This window comes from Suricata suricatta, chromosome 5 (genome assembly GCF_006229205.1).
Source record: "Suricata suricatta isolate VVHF042 chromosome 5, meerkat_22Aug2017_6uvM2_HiC, whole genome shotgun sequence".
Classification (NCBI taxonomy): Eukaryota; Metazoa; Chordata; class Mammalia; order Carnivora; family Herpestidae; genus Suricata; species Suricata suricatta.
In genome coordinates this window covers 142,118,205-142,142,626 of record NC_043704.1, presented here as the reverse complement: position 1 = coordinate 142,142,626, position 24,422 = coordinate 142,118,205, and the positions used below count along the sequence as shown (strand labels likewise).

Here is a 24,422-nt window from a genome sequence, read left to right as displayed (position 1 = left end):
AGTAGGAGAAGATGATTGACTTAACATGCAAACCTTTCCACAGCTTTCTTAGGGTCATTGTGGGGCCATCGATCACACGTCCTTAAAGCATTACACTGAAATCATCAGTGTGGGTTCCATAAAACCACAAACTTCTAAATTCAAAGATGCCAAATCCTGATAATGTGAAACACTGAGATTTTTCTAATTTTTTAAATTCTATTTTAGTTGCAGGTGGGTCAGATCAATTACAGTTGGCTTTAAATTAGTACACCCACAAGCAAGGACAGTCTCTTTAAAGCTACGTTAGGATTTAAGAAGTTAGGAAATTGGTCATTTCTTTGGAAGGTATCAAAAACATCACTTCCAATTTGAAATCAGCATTCATCATGACATCCTACTCGCAGTCCTCAAGATAGAGTAGAAAATTGGATGAAGATAGGAGTTCTTGAAAATAACACTTGAGTCATCTCCAACAAATAAGCAGTGGGGACCAGTAAAGGCAAACAGCATACGCTCTCATTGATTATACCCCGTGTGACTTAATAAATGACCCAGTGAGGGCATTTCAGTACTGGACCTACCAAAATTCCCACGTTTTGCATTATGTCTTAATTTTATTCCATATCAAACTTAAATATCAAGGATGAAATATCTCCTATAGCATCTGAAACTTTTATTAAACTTCGTTTGACTTTCAAAGCATAAGTAAGCAAATTCAAGTACTAATGATGAGCAATATCACATATCTAATTCTATTACACTGAGTACAAACCTCAGAAGCATAAACTTATATCTTTAAGAGTTTTATAACTGAGCATAATTATTTTCCCTCTTGTGTTCCCATGAGATAAAAGTGGCTGAGAAACTCAGAGTCAAGTTCTTGCTATTCACAATGTTTCCATTGGGTGTAGCTATGATATTAGACAGGTTGATATCACAGCCTGTGTATTCAGGAAGGATGCCCAGACATTGGGGGATTTGCAGTGACTTTCTTTGTCTTTAGTGTTAAATTCTACTAGTCAGCTCTGATTCTATGGGGAAAACCAAATAATACAATTTCAAATCAATCAAGTCAAGAAGGATTTCAATGTCTTTTTCGGAAAATGAAGAAACCTAAGAAAAACACTGAGATGTGCTAAAACTTGAATCAACAATAATTTCTATATAATTTGCTCATTCTTATTTTTTTAATAACCATCTCATTCACACTTTGTTTGACTGCCTCCTTATAGACAGGATAAAGTGGGTAAGGAAGGGGGAGAATCCTCTAACAATGCAACTCCTTTATTCAGTGGTGGGTCTGAGCAGTGTCTTAAAGTGTCTTTTATGCTAAAAGGAAAAAAAAAAAGTATTTCTCCTAAAATGCAAGGGCAGCTTACATGCTGAGATGAAAACTGCTAACTCTTTTCTTAACAACACCATATGTCTCCAATTGGATCATAATGCAGCTGGTTCTCAAGGGAATGTTATGCATGGAAGCTAACCAAATCGAGGCAGAGGCTGAGCTCTGTGTGCACTCTCTGATTTACCAGAAATGCTACTTCGGATTTTCCAGATCATCTAAGTGAGCGTCTGAAGGGGCTCTTCCCAACACACTCCCCAAATGAACCCTGACCCCCACCCCTCTACAAAAATACTTCTCTTTTTGTTCAGAATTCCTCTTCTCTGTAAACTCAATCCATTTTAAGGAACTGAAATGTTCAACCCCTGAACTCCCTAACTATGGTTTTAAATAGAAAACACATTACCTAGTAAACACTATAGAAGTTCAGCTTAAGAAAAATAAAAAGGAAACGACTATAAGACTGAGAAGGTCACATATCCCACCGGAGAATCACTGAAAACAAAAGAGCAACCGATAAACCAATATGCATTAATCAGACATTTCTTTATCTACTCATTATAATTCTTCTTTTTTTAGCACTACATCCAATCTCTGATATTTTTATGCATGAGTAAGGTATATTTTTAAATTTACTTATTTAATATTAAGTAGTTTCCATCTATACTACTACCAGATTAATATCAAGTTGAGACATTGCTAGCTTAAGTCCTGACACATATGATGTATTCAATTCTTTATAATGAATGTAATCTGTAATAGCATAAAGTTAGATAGTCTTCTGATGTGCATAAAAGCTTAAGAATTTTGCCATGGGCAATGTGAAATGCTCTGGGACAGTCAAGGTTGGTGCTTCTCAAACTATCTCTGATAAATGGACAGTTAATAAAATTCAAAACATCAATAACTGATATTTTTTAAATATGAAATTATGCATTCAGATTTCATGGCAATGTCAAATTGTTATAAAAGTTTCTAAATGCTGACTCTCACTTTTTCTACCCTTCTTGTGATGAACTGGTAGGAAATATCTGGAAGCTGGCATCAGTCTGTGTACTCCACTGTGACTATTACTGTTGAGATATAAAATAGAAATCAAGATACCCACATTAATGACAGGAGTCCCATACTGCCTTCACTTGAAGTGATTTTAAACCATTCTTTGCTATGTTTTTCTTCTAATCCACTATAGGCAACAATCAGCGGAGATTCAAAAGAAAGGCCAAAGAAGAAACACCAAGAAGGCTTTGGTAGTTTTGAGAAAGATGGGCTGCTACATACTATTAATAAATGCACAGTTACCAAAGCAACCTTTTCCTTTTCCTTCCCAGGGACCAACCAAGGGCTTTACCATGTACTCATTCCAACACTAGCAATAAGCTTAGACACAAGTCCATGATTTCCTACCTGGGATGCCTGGTGGTGTTTTCAGATATTTTCCATTAAAATGTTGGATTACCACTTCACATTTTTCAGTAGACTCCATTCTGGAAAAAGAGGTAAACAGGAGATCACATACCTTCATACAGTTGTGCACATTCAGGAAAAGTAAATAAAAAGGAAAAGGAAAATGGGAAAGCCATGGCAAAGCTTGATTTGAGAATTCTACCAGAACTGTCACCACTTACTGCACTGAAAGTCACTTACTGCACCGAAAGTTGCCTAGGTGTGTGAGTCTATGTAGAGTCCTCTCTTAGATGTAATACTGAGACAGGATCTTATTTAATTCACAGAACAATGTCTGGCGATTGAAAGTGCTCCGTAAATATCTGTTGAATGTCTGACGTAGCAAAACTGAAAGGGAGGTCTTGCTGCTCTACGCAGCGAAGGCGCGGAGGCTTACACAGATGAACTACCTTGCCAATAAGAGCGGAAGTTGAGATTTTAACAGAGGCTTGTCTTACACCAACGCTGAACAGCTACTGTGCGATTGTGCCGAGGACTTCACAAAACAGGAGATGCTTGCAGTGTAAAACAACAATTAATACAGTAGCGTTACTATCAGCATCTTGATGCTTTTACTGAAATTCCACGGGGTGAAGGTACAAAAGAGAATTCTTAGGCACCCGGAATGTGAGAGGAGAACATAAACACATAAACTTTAGGTCCTGAACTTCCTTAATTTTGAATTTTGGAAAATCCTCTACTTTTCATACTAGATATCAATATTCCTGAAGTGGGTTCTGGAGCCAAATCCTGCCATCTCACTTTGCAAGTTAATGAATGAGCATTTTGAACTCTACCATCCTAATGTCGATATTGGCAGTGTTGCCCCATCCTAAGTAGACTAGGATTGGCAACATTTTCTAAATAATTAACTATAGCTGGGCTTTATTATTTTATAACATTGGATGGGGAAGATAAAAATTAAAGGGCTGATTCTGATTAACAGAAATTAAAGCCCCCAAACAGTACACTAGAGGCAAATACAAATTTACAAAGCAGCTCACACACATATGAAAGAATGTGTATGAAATGTGTGAAATTTGTTTAAAAGGCAAAGTGTAATTTTGGATTTTCTGCTTTCTGGAAAAAGTATGTAAGCAAATGCCAAATAAGTTATACATTTATTAGAGCTACAGGAATTCAAAGGTGAGAGGAATTCCAGAAATCAGGGAAACACTGAGAAGTGGGCACAGAAGGCCAGAATGGCCCTTAGAGAAGTCATTAGGGCAGAGAGCTGACCTGGCCCTGTTTCCTTTTGGGGGTGGGGTGGGTTAAGCAGAACACTGTGCCTGAATGGAAGGTTCCAGGGGGTGGGAGCATGGAACTCTCAGAGATAAGCTCAGAGATGCACACAGGGCGTCGGAATTATCAGGGTAAAGAATTCTAGACAGTATCAGAAGCATGTTCCAATGGGGGGGGGGCTGTAATTATTTTCAGATTCAAAATTTCAAAAAAAAAAAAACGGGGTCTTTTCTGATGTACATTCCCATTAGGCATGGGATGGAGGCACATTCTTCTGTATTGACACACATGGCAAATCTCTACTTACCAAGCAAACTGACTTCCCAGGTGTGAGATGAGTGCACAACCACAGAGCCCGAGACTTAGAACAAGCCTAGACTTGCTTTAATTTTTTTTTAATGTTTTATTTATTTTTGATACAGAGAGAGACAGAGCATGAGAGGGGGAGGGGCAGAGAGAGAAGGAGACACAGAACCGGAAGCAGGCTCCAGGCTCTGAGCGAGCTGTTAGCACAGAGCCTGACGCGGGGCTCGGACCCACAAACGTGAGATCTGACCTGAGCCGAAGTCGGAGGCTTAGCCGACTGAGCCACCCAGGCGCCCCTAGACTTGCTTTAAAGCTCTGCTGGCACCATCTTGTAATTCTTAATGATTTTCTAACAAGGGTCCTACAAATTACATAGCTGGCCCGGCTATGACAAGTAAGTACAGGAAACTAAAATGACTCACTAGAAAGTGCAGGAAACAAACGGGCTATTATTCATTTATCAAATGGGCCAATGGTTCCACATAGGTGGTATTTTGAAGAACATCTGAAGAATGAATCAATTTATGCCTCTTTAAGCTTCATAACATACAATTTTAATAAATAACAATAAAAACAAAGAGAACATTTTGTTTCCTGCTTAATCACAAGTTCCCCCAAATCAGATGATATTTGGATTAGAGAGGCAAGGTGAATCTTTTCTCTATTCCAAATATTTAGGAATAGCGGAGTATAATTTTCCTAACTCTTTCAGGGTTTTCCTTCTGTGGAATCTTTTACAGTAAATCTTCCAACTTGTTATTGTTATTGTTATTATTATTATTATTTTGGAAGTAGGAAACTTCCATTTCTCAGAACCAAAGATTTCTAATTCTGCCCTTTCTGTCTTCCCACAGGATCTACTATCTCTTGTCTCTTAGGGACAATAACCTTCCCTCCTACCAGAGACATGAATAGGAGAGGAAATGTAAGCCCTTAATTACTACAGATGTTACTTTATGGAATTTTTATTCCAGGAGAGCTACAGAATGAAAAGCTATACCCCAGAGCCCCCTCCCTGCTCAATCTCTCTCTGGATACTCATCTAGATAAAAGGCAGTTAAAAATCTAAAGCTTGCTTGCAAGAGTCCTACAAATCAAATCCTTTCTCTTTGTCTTAAAATGACATGGAATTCTAAATGAAGACTAAACTAGATTGGGGTGTGTGTATGTGTGTGTGTGCGTGCGCGCACAGGCTTGTTGATTCTATAGAACGTGTTTTAGGAAATACAGAGGAAGTGAAAACAGAAACTCAGGTGGCTCACCCACTCTACCCGCCCCCCCCAAAATATTTTTGCTCTGGATTGAAAGCCTCAAGTCTTCCCTTTTGGATTCTAAGTACGATCATCTTTTCTTAAGACGATTTTACAGCCCTCTCAAGCCGGATGGGGGCTGTTTCTAGTAACACAAAGACAGCAGCTAGATTGTTCACTTTGGCTTCATTCAGATTTAACTAAGTGAATGTCTGCAGTGAGCCTTTAGAGACTCCCGTCTCTGAAAGAATAAATGCAATAAAAGTCTGTTTTCTGTAGCTGCCGGCGCTTAGTGTCAAACCGTGTTATGCTGCACCACCCAGCAGTGACAATTTCATTTTAATGCACGGGGCGCATTTTAACAAGGCAAGGCAAAGGAGGAGATCGAGGAGCTACCAAGGGAAAGGCTCAGCGTTCCTCTTGCATTTTATGTGGGAACAGAACAAAAGTGAGGCTGGAGCTCTAGTGGGGAGGACACTGCATTTGAATAGCCACCTTAGGAAGAATGTGTCCATTCTCTTCTCAAGTTTCACAATTAACCACTTTGAAATGCCAGCTCAAGCTATCTGCAATCTGGCCCACGCTTGAGTTGAAACTGACACTAGCATTATCAAGTGAGTCTGAAAAGGCGGCATGCCAGACAAAGCCGCCTTTACAGGTCGCTTTCAGAAGGGCCACTGAATCACTACAACCGCATCTATTCTTCCCAGGCGGTACCTGAACCCCCTTGAGTACCTCGGGGCAGCTCGCGTGCCGGGCCAACCATTCACCCGAAGATACATTAATTAGGTTCTTACAAGGCTCCAGTCATTGTATAAAGCTTCAGGGTTTTCTATTAGGTCTGATGTTTAAATATAAATACACATTAAAGGTCCCGTTTGACATTCTTTCTTGTCTCAGTGCCTAGGAACCTGGCTTCAGTCATTCAAAACAAACCACAGAATTGTGATTAAAAAAAAATTTTTTTTTACAACAGTTACTAAGGGGAGCCCGTTTCACAGCCAATACAATTCCCACAGGCAAATTGCATCAGAAGAGAGCTTGATCCAATATTAGTAGAATGTTCTGGGTCCGACTTAACCCACAGAGGCGGAAAAGAACTTTGCAAAACCCATCTGCAGCCCACCTATCTCACCTCAACAGAGAATCTTCAAGCAGTAAGCATTATTAACCATATATTTAAACAAATCCCGTCCGCCACTCAGTTTGGTTAATTAGAGGTGTCCGCTCTTGTGAAATCTTTGTGGTTTTGCAATCACAGGCTCTGTACAAATTATTGGCAACTTAAATATCCCCGACACTGCAAGCCAGTCATACATCTAAATCCGGTTGGAGCTGTGCAAAGGGTCAATGTTAACAGAGTTTTAAAAAGTACCAAAATGTGCACTCCTTCTGAGATTTCAAAAATAAATTACGTCATTGACTGCTTAATTTATTGTAATGGAAAGACGAACAGTTGAGTCCCAGGAACAAAGATGAATGAATGAGTTGCATTTTCTTAGTTTTCGCAATTATTGCTCTAGTTTTTGCAATTTGTGCTCTACCTGCCAGGTGCTTGACATTAAAAGTGTTATAAATGCTTAATAATGAAGCAGAGGGGACTCCTCCCATTGTCCTTTGCCGACAGCCAGACAGTTGGGTAGTGTCTTACTCAGCATTACAACACACTCCTCTTAGGAAACAAAACTATGGATACTATTTGACTAATTAAAACCCACTCCAGAGTTCTAGAATCAAGATATCAACTTCTCAATTGTGCAGATGAAGAAACTAACACTAACTGTCTTTTCGAAAGAATAGTCAGCGGATGAGCCTGGACTAGAAGCTTTGTCTCTTGACTCTCAATTCAGATGGCTCACTTGGGCGAGATGGAGCTCCATTGCTGGCCCCCACTATCCTTCTTGATTTCCCGCACTTGTCTACTTTAATGTGTCCTGATGCTGGATAGATCTTGCTTCCTCCATCCCATCCAACCTATACTAACTGGAGCAGCTGTTCTCATAAAAGGAAATAGGACTTTGATTTGATGGGACTAGAAGGGCACTTCACGTCTTTGGTGTTCTTTCCAAAACTCTATACATAATATGGATCCTATCATGAGAAAAACAGACTAATCCAGATCTGGAGACATTCCTAGAACACCTGGCTAGTACTACTCAGGAAAAACAAGGAAAGCCTGAAATTGTCACAAACCATAGCAGACTGATGAGGCATGACAACTAAATACAAAAATGGTACCCTGGATTGGACTCTAAGACACAAAAAGGACATCAGTGGAAATATTGGTGAAATCTAAATAAAGTCTGGAGTTTATGTAATAGTAATATACCAATGTCAGTTTCTTAATTTTGATATATGTAGCATGGTAATTAATGTAAGGTGTTAACAATGGGGAGAATGGGTGTGGTGTATTCTTTTACCCTTGTCACTTTTCTGTTAAACTTATTCCAAAATAGATGTTTATTTAAAATGACTGTAGGGCTGGGGGATGGGGGGAAGGTGTGCTTGGATGGCTCAGTTAGGCATTCAACTCTTGGTTTCTGCCCAGGTCATGATTTTATGGTTTTGTGGGTTCAAACCCCGCCTCAGGCCCTGCACTGGCAGCATGAAGTCTGTGAGGGATTCTCTCTCTCCCCCTTTATGTGCCCTTCTCCACTAGTGCTATCTCTGTCTCTCTCAAAATAAATAAATAAACATTAAAAATAAATAAATAAAATGACCATAGGGGCGTCTGGGTGGCTCAGTTGGTTAGGCGACCCAGTCTTGATTTCAGCTCAGGTCATGATCTCATGATTCATGGGTTTGAGCCCTGCTATTGGGACTGACAGCATGGAGCCTACTTTGGATTCTCTCTCTGCAACCAAAATAAATAAACTTTAACAAAAATAAACAAAAATGATTGTTTGTTAAAATTATCAGCAAACTATTTTTAAAATTATCAATATATGGGCCGAGAGTCTAACTTAATTGCTTGAAGTTAAGGTACATGAAGTCCAGGTACATGTTTTTGGAAGGTACCCAGATGATTCATTCCAGTGGATAGTCAGGGCTGAAAATGCCTCTTCTGGAGCTGTTTGTCACATGTCTCAAACTAGAAATCATGGGCCAAATCCAGCCTTCAGGTATGTTTTGTTTGGACTACAAAAAAGTTTTAAAGATTCTGAAATGGTTGTCAACATTTAATGATTGGGAGACTTTACATGAAAATGTGGATTTCTGATTCCTCTTGAAAGATAAGATCAACTGTTTCATGTTTTCTGCCTGGCAACTATGGCACAGTAAACCTCAATTTAGTCTTTGCCCCTGGTTTCTGACACAGAACTCCTAAAACCTGTGGTGATAGGAATGTCCTTATAACGAGACCCTTTTGGCTATACCTGAGTTTATGTTACCGAGATGACTCAAGATGGGACCCCTAGATAGATGCAGAAGAGGGCTGATCACCACAAAGGCAAAATGATTGGAGGTTTGGAGCCTTCAGCCCCACTCCCTACCCCGGGGGATGGCAGAAGAGTTAGAGATAGAGCTCATTCATCAGTGGCCACTAAATGAGTCAACCACGCTCATGCAATAAAACCTCCGTAATAATCACTGAACAACAGACTTCAAAGGGCTTCTGGGTTGGTGAATACACTGATTTGCTGGGTGGTTGGTGCACCCAGGGAGGACACAGAGCCACTACTGAGACCCCATACCTTGTCCTTTACATCTCTTTTGGCTGTTCCTGAGTTGTATCCCTTGTAATACACTAGTATATATATAAGTAAAGTATTTTCATGAGCTCTGCAGTTGTTCTAGTGAAACATCAAACCCAAGGGGGTCAAGGAACCCCTGAACTATATAGTTGGCTTGGTAGAAATATGAGTAGCTCTCACTCTTTGGGGCTGGGGTCTGAAGTGAGGATAGTCTTGTGGGACTGAGCCTTTAAACCTGTGAGGTCTGATAATAACTCTACAGATTAGTGTTAGAATTGAATTGAATTGTAGGACACTCAGCTGGTGTCAGATACTTGGAGGACTGATATGTAAAACAACATGCACTTGTTTTTAGAAAAACCCACACATTTGGTTTTAGAAGTGATGGCAGAAAAAAAAGACATCGTGACAACCATGAACTAAAGTTGAACAGCTGCTTTCTTTTTTTTTTTAATTTTTTAGTCTTTATTTATTATCTTTGAGAAAGAAAGAAAGAGTGTGAGCAAGGGAAGGGCAGAGAGAGACACACACACAGAGAATCTGAAGCAGGCTGCAGGCTCTGAGCTGTCAGCATAGAGCCTGATGTGGGGCTCGAACTCATCAATCATGAGAACACGACCTGATGTGAAGTTGGACGCTTAACTGACTCAGGCATCCAGTCACCCTGAAGAGCTACTTTCTTTCAACAGAGCCAATGTACCATCATTCCTACCAACCTCTATCAACTGCCAATGTTAAGGTAAAGTAGCAGATGCTTAGTTATCATTGACCTTGCACTACTTTTTCTTTCCTTTTTTTTTTCATTAGTGAAGTCAAGGGGAAAGAAAAATAATCCATTTATCCGTGTGTTTTCTGTTTGCCCATCTTCATGTCTTATTTGCTCTATGCCTCAAAGAAGTGATCCATTTATGAAAAGTATTGTCTTAGCTCTTTTATGTGACAGGTTTTCACTGGGTTGAGTCACTGGGGGCCTGGTGGGGGTAGAGAGAGAAGTCCGGCCGGTTTCTCCTTATTCTCTCTTTGCCTTGGCACTGTCTCTCTGGCCTGGATTGCATCTCTCCCGTCTCCAGCTGCTCCAGGCAGCCCCTCCTCCAGGGCTCTGGGTCTTGCTGCCACTGGGAGCACTCCTGCACCTGCCTTCAGTGCTCACAGGGTAGTCAGAGCTTCCTTCTGGGCATCTCCGCGTTTCTCAACATCCTTTGTCAGATCCCTGCCTTCTACCCACACTTTTGTAAACACTGCTTCATTCTAGTCTCTTCAGTTGAATCATTTGGGGGTGAAATTCTGTGTGCAGCCAGCATGCCGATGGCTATGCCATAAAACTATCAAGGCTCGAGAAACAAAATCATCCTGGAGGCCATGTGTTTCAAGAAAAATGTAAGGGTGGGTGGGGGAAGGTTTCTTTTCCACTCTGTCTGGGAACTGCTTGTTTCTTAGATTATCTGCCTACCTCCGGTTGACATCATAACCTAAATCTGTCTTTTAACTATAGGTTAATGTTTTCAAAAGAAGTTTTGGTATAGAAATGGAAGAACACTAAATTGAAAACATTAAAGCTGAAATAAAGGAGGAATTGTTAAGTAGAGTGTATTCAGATCTAGAAAAATCCGACCACTAAACGGCACTGGAATTCTTTATCACTTAATTAATCTCTTTGAGCTGTAGGCCCATTTGATTCCTAGATATTATTATCTGTTAGATCTCTTTTCTTTCCTCTATGAAATAGCAATTTTGCTTTCTTCCTGTTTCTTACACATGCCAAACTTGGCTCCCACCTCAGATCTCTGATCACCTTTTCGCTTTGACAAGGTTCCCTGTCCAACCTCACCAAGAGGCTCATATGCTGTTCCTTATCATCTGTATCTCAGCTTCAATGCTGTCCCCTCAGAGAAGTTTCCTATCTCTGGCTTCTAGCCTCTCATTCTGCCATAGTCTCTAATGTACCTCTCTGTTTGATTTTGGTTTTATATCTAGAACAACTACTGGTATATTATAGTGCCCAAGACATATTTATTGGGTGAAATCAATGAATGAATAAATACATTTTACGTATCAGAAAAAGGAGGCTCAGAGAGTACCTTGTCCAAGAACATAGATAGGAGGTACAGAACTAAGACGCAGCTAAGTTATTTCTGACCCATGAAGCTATGTTCATAATCACACAGAGTGAGTGAACGGGTTGATCCAACTCACAGAAAGCTGAGAATATAGGAAAGATGCTAAATAAAAAGACTCACACTTGTGAGTCCAAGTGATGTTTTCCAGTCTTTCTTAAAGATTGGCAGGAAGCAGACAACCTACCTCATATGCCCAGAGCCTTCCAATGGCCCAGGAGTCCCCATTATGGGTTCAGAGCAGAGAAATCTTACAGGCCCTGAGTACACTCAATGGTTACTGCTTCCAACCTCAAGGTAACAACCTTCTCCAATTTTAGTTTTACATGACGAAATAATATGCAGAACTCTCCTCTCATCCCACAGAGGATGATCTTTGGGATCTAGTCATTTCACTTTATGATGATAAAACAATAAAGTATATGTTTTCCCTCATTCTCTAAATTTTTAGAAAGCCATGAGTTGAGTCCAGGAGATTTCAAAATTATAGATGATTTGATGCAATTGTATTCATTTGCTTGTTTCTTTGGTTGGTTGACTGGTTGGTTGGTTGGTTGGTTGGTTGGTTCATTGGTTGGTTTGGGTCTTGAAATCCAGGGCTCTGAATATATGGAAAAGAAACAGAATGTTCTCCCATATCTCTAGCCATGATCGTGCTTTATTGATGGTGAATAAAGAGAAAGAAACAACGGGCAGAAACTGATGGATATAAAGGAAGAAACACATAAAATGAGAACAAAGATTGAAAAGCTGAGGATGGACCAAGAGTTTACTCTCCAGTGGATCACATTTTCTGGCAATTAGGTGAAGAATTAAAATTACTGAAAGGAGTTGGGGCACCTGGGTGGCTCAGTAGGTTAAACCTCTGACTCTTGATTTCTGCTCAGGTCATGATCTCATGGTTCATGAGATTGGGCTCTGTGCTGCCAGTGTGGAGTCTGCTTGGGATTCTCTCTCGATCTCTCTGGGTCTCCTGTGCTCTCTCTCAGTTTCTCAAAATAAATGAAATAAAGTTATAGAAAACAATGAACAAAAAAAAAAATAAAGTTACTGCAAGGAGTAACAGCCTTTATTCTCTTCAATCTCAGCAAATACTGTAACCTCTTTTTATGAAAACACAGCTGTGGCTTGGAGATTACTAATTACTACATTTACACTTTACAGATTTTCTTTGCTTCTATTCGATGTCCTCTTTCCATATAGGTTTGAAGTAGTAAAGGCAAAACTATTGCCAAAACAGCAAGGGGGAAGTTTTAACACAAAGATTCACTGAAGGTGGATATGACCAAAACACATAGCTCATGATGAAAACACAATTAGATAACTTGATGGCCATTTTACAGAGTCATATAGTTGCCTACAAAAGAAGCCTTGGTATTTGCCTTGTGATTTTTTTACATTCCCATCTGTTCATTATGCCTATTCTGAATCAAAGTTTCACCATATTTCATGAGGTGGGAACAGATAGGGAGCAAGAAGTATCAGGGAGCAGAAGGCGAGTCAATACAATTTTAACGATATTCAACACTAAGAAAAGAAAATACGGAAAGAATATTTTTAGCTTGCTATTCATAACAAATTTTTAATAATCAGGCTGGCATTTGTCTGCCTATAACCATAATTATTTATTTATTTAGTTTTGTATCACAAAAAGAAAGAACTGAAATTATTTAATTGGAAACTGTGTTCATGCAGTCAGGAGGGGGTAGAACACAGGGCTGCCCATATGTTAAAAGCCGTTCAAACAAAACTCCATGAGAATCAAATTAAGAGTACTGAGGAGGGGTGACAAATACTGCAAAATACAAAGGTCTCTGTGCTCAGCGATCTCACGCTCTTTAGCTCACCAGGGGACAGTAAATGCGTTGCTTCAAGAGGGTCTATGTTCCCAGATGTTGAAGCTGGATTAATTGTGAATGTTTACCCCCCATCCCTTCTGCACCTTGGGTCATTCTTCACCGGCCTCACGTAACACTCTTTCAATGTGATTTTTGTTAGACAAATGGTCTCATGTTTCTGGGAATGGGAAATGGATAACGTGACACAGTCATGTCCCTCTAGCCTCAGGCTGATTTATGCTCTGATCCTCTCCCTGGAAGGCAAGGTAGGCTGTTGGCACTCGTGAGCACGGCAGTAGTGGGTCTGACTTTCAGCATTCCCACCATAAACTGCTGTTTTTAGAGTTTATGACTTGGCTATAAAACGCTGCCCAGAGGGTGGTGGATCTTGCAAAATTGTTTTAAGTTACAAGAGAGTAGAAAAAAGAAAGAAAACAAACACACACACACACAAAACCCAAAAACATAAAGAAACATAAAAAATAAAATAAAATGTCTGTAATTTCAGACATATGGCTCATGCTTCTGGAACTTTGAAAAGTCTATAATTGTGCTGTCTGTGCACCTTATTGGCATTCAAATCTAGGTTTTGAAGTTCAGTGTTTTAAATATAAAATGAAGATACTACGTTTGCTTTGAAGAGATGGTTATCAGAGAAGATTAATGGAGAGCTTGCAAGTAAAATAATAATGGAGGGGGGGTTCTTTCTAGTTAAAGAATTTTAGGATCTCTTGCACATGAATCAAGGACCGCATCCAGTGGTTAGAAGTGACCAAGGATGATATTCAAAGTGAAGCCTTCTGATAAAATGTATTCAGGTTATGTGAATTAAGAGAGTCATAAATTCAAGAGATACCTATGATTTACCAGGCACAATTACAGGCCGACTGTTCTCCCAATCAAAAAAGCATTTTCTTTTAATGGTGCCTCTGGCACCGTGAACTTTTAGAGGAAGAAACGATTTGTAAATCAATAACAGGTGAGCTAATTTGACTGTAGTTTCCTCTAAAATTCCAGGACACGCATCTCAGAATTGGCTTATTATCATGCTATCTCCCCGCTAACCCTTATAGTCGAAAACAAACAAAAAACAAAAACAAAACACTTGAAGTGATTTCATCTGTTCATCATGAAAAAATGTACTGAAGATCAATTATGTGTCAGACAACATTCTAGGTGCTGGAAGAGACAGGAAGAAGAACATGACAGAGTCCCTACACTTGAAGGACAGGAAGGGAGATGGATTCATGACTTGTGCGTGTGAGAAAGTGCTGCAGTGTGATGGGGGATATCAGCAGGAGTCAACTCCAGCGAGAAAAATGTCTAAGAATGAAGTCCAGCAATTTGAGAGTTCGCAGGCCTTCTAGATGATTTGAGAACCAGTCCTAATGTCCTAAGGCAATGCTTCTCAAAGTTTAGAGAGCATGAGGGTCACCTAAAGTGCTTGTTAAGACATAGGGATACCTGGGTGGCTCAGTCAGTTGAGCATCTGACTTTGGCTCAGGTCATGGTCTCAAGGTTCGTGGGTTTCAGTCCTGCTTCGGGCTCTGTGCTGACAGCTCAGAGACTGGAGCCTGCTTCAGATTCTGTGTCTCTCTCTTTCTCTGCCCCTCCCCTGTTCATGCTCTGTTTCTCTGTCTCTCAAAAACATTTTAAAAAATTTAAAAAAGAAAATAACGTCGATTGTCATACCCCATCCAGCCTTGCTCATTGCTGATTCAGTAGGTCTGGGACAGGGCTCCCAAATTGCATTCCTAGCAATTTCCCAAGCAATCCTGAGGTTTTTGTCCTGGAAACTATACTCAGGGAATCACTGTCCGAAGGCACCCATTACACATAATCCCCTAAACTGTGTGTTATCCTGGGAAAAAAATGAGAAAACAGTCACTCGAGTCATCTGTTTTGTGGTTCAGAGAGAGAGCTCCAAATGAGAAATGCGTGGCCAGAAAAAGAGAGATATTTAAAAAGGAAGAGGGAGCCTGGGTCACTCAGTCAGTTAAGTGTCCTACTCTTGATTTCGGCTCAGGTCATGATCTCACAATTGGGAGATGAAGCCCTGTGTTGGGCTCCATGTTAATCATGGGGTCTGCCTAAGATTCTCTCTTTCTCTCCCTCTGTCCCTCTCCCCAGCTCACTCTCTCTCTAAAATTAAAAAAATATATATAATAAAAAATAATAAATAAATAAATGAAAAGAAGGAAAATTTGTGCAAGAGTTCATCTGTGAATGATCGTGCTTATTAAGGCAGCTCCTTGGGATTTCAAGTCTAAGACACATGAAGAATGAAATACTGATTCTTCATCAGTTTTCTGGCTTCTTACAAACGAGGCAGGGTCATCTTTTTTTTATTTCTAAGGAATATGAAATCACTGCCTTGATCTGAACCTATGTTTTCCTTTTCAACCCATGTGCTAACTTTCTGAAACTGGAAAATACCATGGTTTAGAGTATGGAGACCTAAGTCTCAGTATTGGAACGTGACTGATAATTCATATTCACAGCTCAGCATTTTAAAATGTCACTGCTTAGGCTTTAGTAACTCAGGAACTCCACAGAAAGGGAATTATGCTAATTCCCATCCACCCATCCATCCTTCCATCAGTGAAAAGGAAATATGATTTATGCAAGTGTAGAATCCAGTGGGTGAAGACACAAATTAAATAGTGAATTTATTGTGGTTTTGATAAATTTTATTTGGAACACAACTTTGACAGGAGCTGTAACATGACCACCTAACGTTGAAGGCTGGAGTTAGAGGTCAGTAAAGGGTTCTTTGAAGAAAAGACATGTAAGCCAGTATCTGAAGGATAAGTAGGCAGAGGCTGGGGTAAGAGTAGTGACAAGTGTAACAGTCAAGAAGGGCTTCTTGTGCCCAGGACACAGGACAGGAAGATGGAAGGCCAGGAAGGTGAGTGATGTCAGAGATGATGTCGGCAAGGCTGGTAAGTCAATCACTCAGGCCCTATGGAGGGATGTATGGAGGCCTTATGGAGGCCCCAGACAGGTGCATATCTGTATTTTAAAGAATCATTTATAGCTTTTAATGGAGAAATGCACCAAAAGGGGGAGGCTGCCTTCAACGCAGGCAGAAAAGAATAATTTAAAATTCCCACTTTTCCTCAGTTCCTAAAGAAAACAAAAACTTTACAGGTTTTACCCTTTCATGACTCCATATACTATGATTATAGTTTTGCCTCTTATAATATACATTACTTGGTCCTGTTCTAAGAAGATTATTCTTCATTTAAAGCAAACTGAAAGGGTATAGAGAAGACAAAAGTGAGAGAAATCATCAGCCTGATCTCTGTGTTACAAGCTGAACTGTGCCTCCCCCTCAACCAATTCCTATGTTAAAGTCTAGCCCCCAATACCTCATAAGGTGGCTGTATATGGAGAGAGGGCCTCGTAAGGATGGGTCCTCATCCAATTTGGCTGGTGTCCTTTTAAAAAGAGCAGATTAAGGGAAGGGAGGACCATGTGAAGATGCCGGGAAGACAAGGTCATGTATAAGACAAGGCAAGAGGCCACAGAGGAAACCAAACGCACTGGCACCATGATCTTAGACTTCCAGCTTCCAGAACTGTGAGAAAATACATTTTTGTTGTTTATCCCCCTTCCCCCCCGGTCTCTTGTATCCTGTTACGGGAGCCCTTGCAGATGAATATACTCTGTACCAAAAGACCTTTGTTAAAAAAAATTCACCATAGATCTTAGAAGAAGTTTTCTCTTGATAAAGTTGAAATATGTTCATTTCTCAGCAGGAGTTCACATGAAGGAAAAACAGATTTGTGAGAGAGAGTTTTCCGGGGGAAGAGGAGTGGAAGAAGAACCAAAAGGATGTGTGTCATTTCAGGGAACTCCCGCACTGGCCGGCCCTCCAATAACCGCTTACACACTAACCAAGAGTCATTACACTGGCAAAGTCCAGAGCCCCAGACGATGTGATTAGCTCTGCCTGGAGGATTGCAAAGGAACAGTTACCAATGATCCGAAAAAAGTGAATGCCTCAAGTTTATATTCAAGTCAAGGAGATTTTCTTCCCTCTGCCTATTTGTCTTCAAATCATCATGCATCTTGTATGCATGACGTCCAACGGTCTCCTAGAACATGGTGGGGAATCAGAATTTTAAGACGCAGTCCATGACTTTTGGAAGTCAAGTTCCAGGTCGGTTCATATTTATTTTACAATTTGTTAGCTTTCAAAGTGGGTTAATAAAAGTCGGTTTAGAATGGTGTTCCACATAATGGTGGGGTTCATTATAAGAGGGTACACCTGTCTGCAATGGGCTGACTTCCAGATGTCATGACCATCCATCCACTCATCCATGTTGAGTCAGCTGGAGACCCATAAACACACCAAGCCACAGAGACACAGCTTTCACTCTCGTTCTTTGTTGTCGAACAGTTTCTTTCTCTCTGTGGTTTCTTTAAGCTTTGTTTTTCATGAAAGCACAGCAGGCATGACCATTTTAACTCTATTCCTGGCTGAGAGCTTCTTTTGTAAACATTCCCTTAAAGTTGAGATGAAAACTACTTTTCCTTTTCTGACAATGAAGAAAGTACAATTTGCTTTTTTCTGTTCTGTGTAAAACATCAAAACCCCACCGCCAGGGCCTCTTAAATGCAGATGCCCTCCTGACCCCCCCCTTATTTTTCTCGGTTCCTTGGGACTTCCCGACAATTCCTGTTTCTCAAATTCTGTCTTCTCTTCCATCTCTTGACTGAGAAATTCTATCGTCTCATTCTTTGGAAATCAATGCAAGACCATTTGGATGCTTTGTTCACCACATGTGCTCTTTAGCTTTGGGGTACTGGGCATTTATTACCACTAGCAGAAACTGGCGGCATCTGATTTTGCTAATCTACAGGCATAGAGAGAAGTGGGAACTGGGTATGCATATCATTATGACCCACGACACATATAACCATTCGATGTACATATTTCAGCAAGCACAACATATTTATAATTACATTGAAATTCTTTGGATTGAAGCCAAGATAACAGAGTCGGTTTGGAAAGCTACTTTCTTGGGGGGAGGGGATAAACTATTCTATTGCTTTGGGCCCTAGTGCTAGGAAAGAACGGAATTAAAAGGGAACCATGAGGAAACACGAGTAGACATGCACGCAACACGTGTCTCACCTGGCAAAGCCGACACCTCTGCTGACTCCATTAGCGTCTCTTAGTATTCTTGTAGAAATGACATGTCCGAAGGGTTTCAGCATATTCTCAAGTTCCTGCTCATCCATAGAAATGGGGAGATTTGAAATGTATAGGTTTGTCGGGTCTTGCTCTTGTTGCTAAAGGAAAGGAAAGAAATAAATGCATTAATTCTGAATACTGAAAAATCTTACTCCACATATGGATATACTTTTGCCTGAACTGCACTATGGATTCCAATCTCCAACACACTCTTGAATGTTCTTTTTCTAAGGGTGCTACCTCTTTTCCATGAATTCCTTCCTGTGGAGTGTTTCTTATAGAAACAATGTCTTAAATGAAAACCAAGTTTCTGTTCAGCCTCCTTAGAAAAGAAAAATAAACTTTTATCGCAAATGAACTAAGGAAATGTGTATTCTTTTTGATTACTGCTGACTACTACTTTTACTACCACAGCCGCAATTACCACCTCCACCAGTTACTAATGCTGTATTCAGGGAGTGTTTATAATAGGGGTAAGAACTGTTATACAGAGTTAATACGCACTATTTGATTCAATATTCCCAATAAATATGATCATTACCATTTTACAGAAGACAAAATTGATCCATAACTTGTCCAAGTTACACAGCTTATAAGTATCAAAAGCCAGGGCTGAAATCTGGGGCTATCACCAAAGTCTATGGGCTGTCACCAAATTCCATAGGCTTCACTTGTCCAGCTGCCTTCCACTAGACCAATGGCTGGGGGAGGCGGGAAATCGTATCAGCTTCAGCATCATTGTGGAATTTGCTAAAAATGCAAATTCTCAGGGCTTACACCAGAACTACTGAAGTAGAAACTTGGAGGGTGAGGGAAGCCATCTGTATTTTGACAAGCCCTCCAGGTGATTCTGATGACTGCTCAAGTTTGGAAAAGGCTATTCTACACCATACATGAATATTTATATATGAACGAGATAATGATGTCTATCATTTTCTAATCCAACATTAATACATTTCTTTAATAGAATGAGAACTTAGACAATTGCTAGCACTATCTCTGTGTGTATGGATGTTCCCTATTTCACACAATGAATTAATGTTGGAACTTAGTTGTATATACATTTCAAGATACAACAACCATAGACCTGCCATATTATTACCATTAATATCAAAATATATCATACATATACATATATACAACCCACTGTTATATTTTAAGCAAAACAACAACTTTAACTTTAAGGATAAGTGAGATAGTTTCCAAGCTTTTGTATCACCATGGAAAATAGTAAACATAAAAATATAATTAATCAGAAAAAGACAACGCAGCTTTACTATTTAGGAATAAAGTCAATCCGGAAACTATGCAACTGTAGTCAGTCTCTCTCTCCTCCTCTCTAACACACACACACACACACACACACACACACACACACTAAAAAAATAGCACGATCCTAGAGAGAAACAGAGATGATATTAGCTGTTATCCTTTCCTAAATGGTCATGGGGTATTTGTTTGTTTGGTTGGTTGGTTGGTTGATTTGTTTGTTTTGCTGGGGTGGTAGAAAGAAAAAAAGAAAAAAAAAGCCATGTGTCAGATACTTTAATAAAGAATCTTATGCACATACAACATTTAAACTATTTTACTCCTCATCATTTAATTTTAATCTTTATATTATCACTCCAAAGGTAGCTTGGCAAATATCATTAGACTCATTGGATAATGAAGAAAGGGAGCCATGAAGATTCATCATCTTGCCCAAGGACAATCTGATAATTAGTGACAGGGTTGGAATTAGAATCAGCAACAGTTTCCTATCTTCCAGCTCAGTGTGATTCTCACTGGTCCAGAGTTTCCCTGCATATCACCTGAGATATGGAGTGAAAAGCTTTCTTTAAAAAAAGGGTTTTGGTTTTTTTTTTTTTTACATTTATTTTTGAGATAAAGACAGAGCATGAGTGGGAGAGGGGGACATAGAGACAGAGACACAGACACAGAATTGGAAGCAGGTTCCAGGCTCTGAGCTGTCAGCACAGAGCCTGATGTGGGGCTTGAACTTTGGGAACCACGAGATCATGACCTGAGCTAAAGTCAGAGGCTTAACCAACTGAGCCACCCAGGCACCCCTGAAAAGCCTTTTTTAAAGCAACATACCTCTGACCTTAAGTAAGTTCATTTAAAAAGTAATTCATGTTGCTACCAAACTAAAAATCTGGCATTACTTGGCATAAATAGGTTCCCTGTCAGAACAGGGAACAAGCCAGTGTTATTAAATTATAGCTAGATGCTGTTTGTTTGCAAAAGGCATTGACTCTCATGGTTGACTTTTTCTCCGTTACAAACAAGATTCATAATTAAGAGAGGTGCGACAGGCACACTAGCACCAGATGGATTCTTTTTGTTCTGGGAAGAATCAAAATTGAGACAGAATTCTGAAAGAAATAATTTTCTTACGATGAATTTCTGGATCCCACACACCTAGATCTACTCACGGTCCATGAGAGATACATGTCTCACAGATTGAGAGTTCAGACATTAACCGTGAATTTCTCAGAGAGGGGGCTGCAGCACACAAAAGTCCTGCGAACGGGTTGGGATTTGCCCAGCATTCTGCACCCCTTTGTCGTTGATCAGGCTAAACAACCACAACCAGCCATTCCGCTACCCCAGGGTACTGTACAGCCCTTTCCATTTTCTCCAGGCAAGAATGCGTTAGTTTATCCTGATTCAAATTCATTTCCAAATTCTCCAAGTGTAGAATGCCTTGAAGCTTCTCAAAATGATGTGTGATAAACATGCAGAGCTTAGTTTATAAGGGAGTGGTCAGTAAGCTATTTTCTGAATCCAAATTCAAACAGCCAGGCTAACTCCTTAATTTGTATTCACAGAGACCTGATAGCATTGGATAGTGTTATTCTTTAAATTGTATTCACGGAAAGAATATAATGTTGGGCAGTGTTATTTATTAAGTAATTCTGTCCTTCGAAATGCGGTATGAATCTTGAATATATTTGTTGATGTGACAATAGAATTTAACTTCTGCAGAGAATGAACTTTAGAGTAACATGCACATTTATATTTTTACTTTTAATGTTATCTATGTATCAGGTTTATGTAAATTGATGGCAACTTTCAAAAGCTTCTTTGGCACTATGAACCAAGAAGCGCTTGACTGTTAACTTTTCAGAAAAAATTCTCATGTGAGAATTGCAATCTAAAACAACTTCAAGAAAACTTTTTTTTTTTAAAGAAAACTTTTTAACTTAAATTTGCATGATCATTTAGTTCCAGAATGGACCTTAGGGGGCATATTATTCAATCCGATCATTTCATAAATGGACAAAAACAAAGTTAGAGTAGTTACCACTTGCTCACATCCACCCCGATAGCAACAGGCTAGAAATAGAACCCAGATCCTTTTCACGCTGCACGATGTTCTCACCAGTTCATGACACTGCCTTTTCTCTTAAGAAACAATGAATAGTGGGTTGTAATTCAAAGGAATATTAGTACAGATGATAATCAATATATCTGAATTCTCTGTTTTATTCATTTTTGATTATTCATCAATTAGCTTTAGCTACGGAGTTAAGGCTACTGAAAAAGAAAACAAAAAGTTCATAGCATTGGTCAGTATTGTACACACTCACTGAAGGAATACTCCGCAATGACTCATTTGTAAAAGTGTATGACTACAATTCACACATGCTATTACACTGAATTGACAAGGTCACCAAAAGTAACTCCCTATTTTTGGTCCATTTCTACACCTTTTCATGTAAGGATTTATTATTTATTTTTGTCACGAGAATGTGAAACAGCAAAGTAACCTCTCCATTATGGATGAAAGCAGAGACCTGTCATTTCACTGAAGAATATGTAAATAATTTATTTTCTTCTGAAATGACTTCCTTCTCTTGGATTTTTTTGTATACGTAAATTGCCAAATAAGATTTATTGCCACTCATTTGCTCTTTAGCAGTTTAAGACAGCTTCAGAGTTTTGGAACATTTCAAGGTGGCTAAGGAAATGAATCCAAATGGAGGATAATAATGGTGGCCCTTACCTAGATCAAAGGTTACATCTGTTGGGGAGAATCACTGAGAAGAATAAATGTTATCACTGGTTGACCCATCAGTTGCACCTGTGCAGTTGGCGGCTCCTCACCCCCCAACCCCGTCCTTGGAATGTGGATTCCTCTTGCTTTCTCCACTCCCAGAGGAGGCTCCAAGGACACAGCCTGGAGATAATGATGTGATGGTGAGACCATCTGGATGGTATGTGTCACTGAATCCAGTTAAGGCTTTTATATAAACTTTTAAGATTTGGCAAGTGGGTAGAGATCTAATCATTTTATTGCTGCTGATGAGAAGTCTAGTACGTAAGTTCCTTTTACTCACAAAACCTGCACTTACCTACCTGGCTTGGCTCTATCTTTCCATCCCTCCCCGTCCTCTGAGTCCTGGGACCCATTTCTTAGTACATCTGGGAGGCTCCAAAGGAGCTAGTAAACCAATGGTATCTAGGGCTATGTTTTGGATATGCATTCTGGCTACTATATACACATGATTCTGAAAAAGGTAGTTAGCGGAACAAGACTTCAAAACTTAAGATTATAACACTCAGACTTGCTGAAACTACTTACATATTTAGGAAATAATTATTAGCATTAGAGCCTTTGAGCAATGTTTATAAAGCTGCCTGGCGTGAGGACCATTTTTATTTTCAATCTGTCATGGACCAATATTTGTAAAATACAATAAAAATAACATCAGCAGAAAATAAAATCAGGTTTGAAAGACATGCAGAATAAAGCTGTAGTTTTTTATTGTTTCATGTGATAAACCAAAATTACATTTGAATTACATTTTATATTGGTGTGAAATTGTTGTATAAGGTTTTAAGTACTTAATTTCAATTTCTGTTACTTATTTCATTGTGACCGTTACCATTCTGTGGAGCACACTGTAAGTAACAGTATTGTAAGGGGACTGTATTACCTTTTTCCCCTATCATCTTATATTACTCTATGGTTATTAGTTTTTGCTTACTTTATATACTGTCAAGTTCTATTTTTAATCACAAAATTGTGTGTTACCATTTATACTCATTTTTAAACAATTAGACAAAAATGTTTCAAGATGAATTCTCTGAAACAGGGGTGACAAAACATCTAGAAATGCCCTTAGGAAGTTTGAAATAATTTTTAAGCGAACATGTGACAATATAATACTTTGAAAACACATTGGGAAGGATGTTCATACAGACTGAAAGTAACCGTACAGATTTATGACCTTACATAGAGCAGAGTTTTACAGTATTCAAAGTGCTTCAGGGTCATTTTATTTCATGTGGCCCTTTGTAATAATAAGCCTACGAGGTAGGAAAGGCAAGAGTTATTACCTCCATTCTACGAATGAGAAAACTGGTTTTGATATCTTGGAAAGGTTACCAAGGTCACATGGCTTAATAGGCAAATAAACATCATAAGTGATACTTTTTGCCTCCTGATCTGGTACACTTTCTACTAGACTACACCAACGCTGAGGATTGCCCATAAATATTGCAATTCAATGAGTCTCACCTATAGAGAGGAAAATCAATGGGGAGACAAGGAGAAATTATTTTTTAATGGAATAGTCTATTTTAAGTGTTGTAGCAATTTAAAATTTAATAATAATAATAACTGTGTTCTCTACCCTGAAACAGAAGCAAGGAGTCAGAGCTTCCCATGTAAACAACTGGCCTAAAGGCATCAGAGGTTTTGGAACTGGTTTACCACTAATATTGTATAAAGTTGTCTAGGAATCTTCTCAGCGTGTTTGGTACATGGCTGTTGAAGTTTTGGCACCTCTAGATAAGACCTGGAGGAGGCTGACAGTCCTGGCCATATTGCTTCAGTATCATACATGTGTCTGCTGGGTATTTCATATGCCAACCTCACTGGGCCAAAGATGGTTTGGTCAAACATTATTCTGGATGTATCTGTGAGGATGTTTTCTCGGCGAGTTCAACATCTGAATCTGTTGACTGAGTGACGCGGACTGCCCTTCTAATGTGG

The 24,422-nt window shown here is 39.4% G+C and overlaps 1 protein-coding gene across 3 annotated transcripts in view; it reads right to left on the bottom strand.

The window, feature by feature from the left end:
* Nucleotides 1-24,422, bottom strand: part of RBMS3 (RNA binding motif single stranded interacting protein 3) — a 676,668-nt gene that overhangs the window by 230,117 nt on the left and 422,129 nt on the right. For all 3 annotated transcript variants that reach the window (XM_029940376.1, XM_029940377.1, XM_029940379.1), the window contains exons 5-6: nt 18,359-18,516; nt 2,732-2,811 (exon numbers count right to left, since the gene is read on the bottom strand). In XM_029940376.1, coding sequence (XP_029796236.1) covers nt 2,732-2,811; nt 18,359-18,516 — 238 coding nt within the window. The remainder of the gene's footprint in view (nt 1-2,731; nt 2,812-18,358; nt 18,517-24,422) is intronic.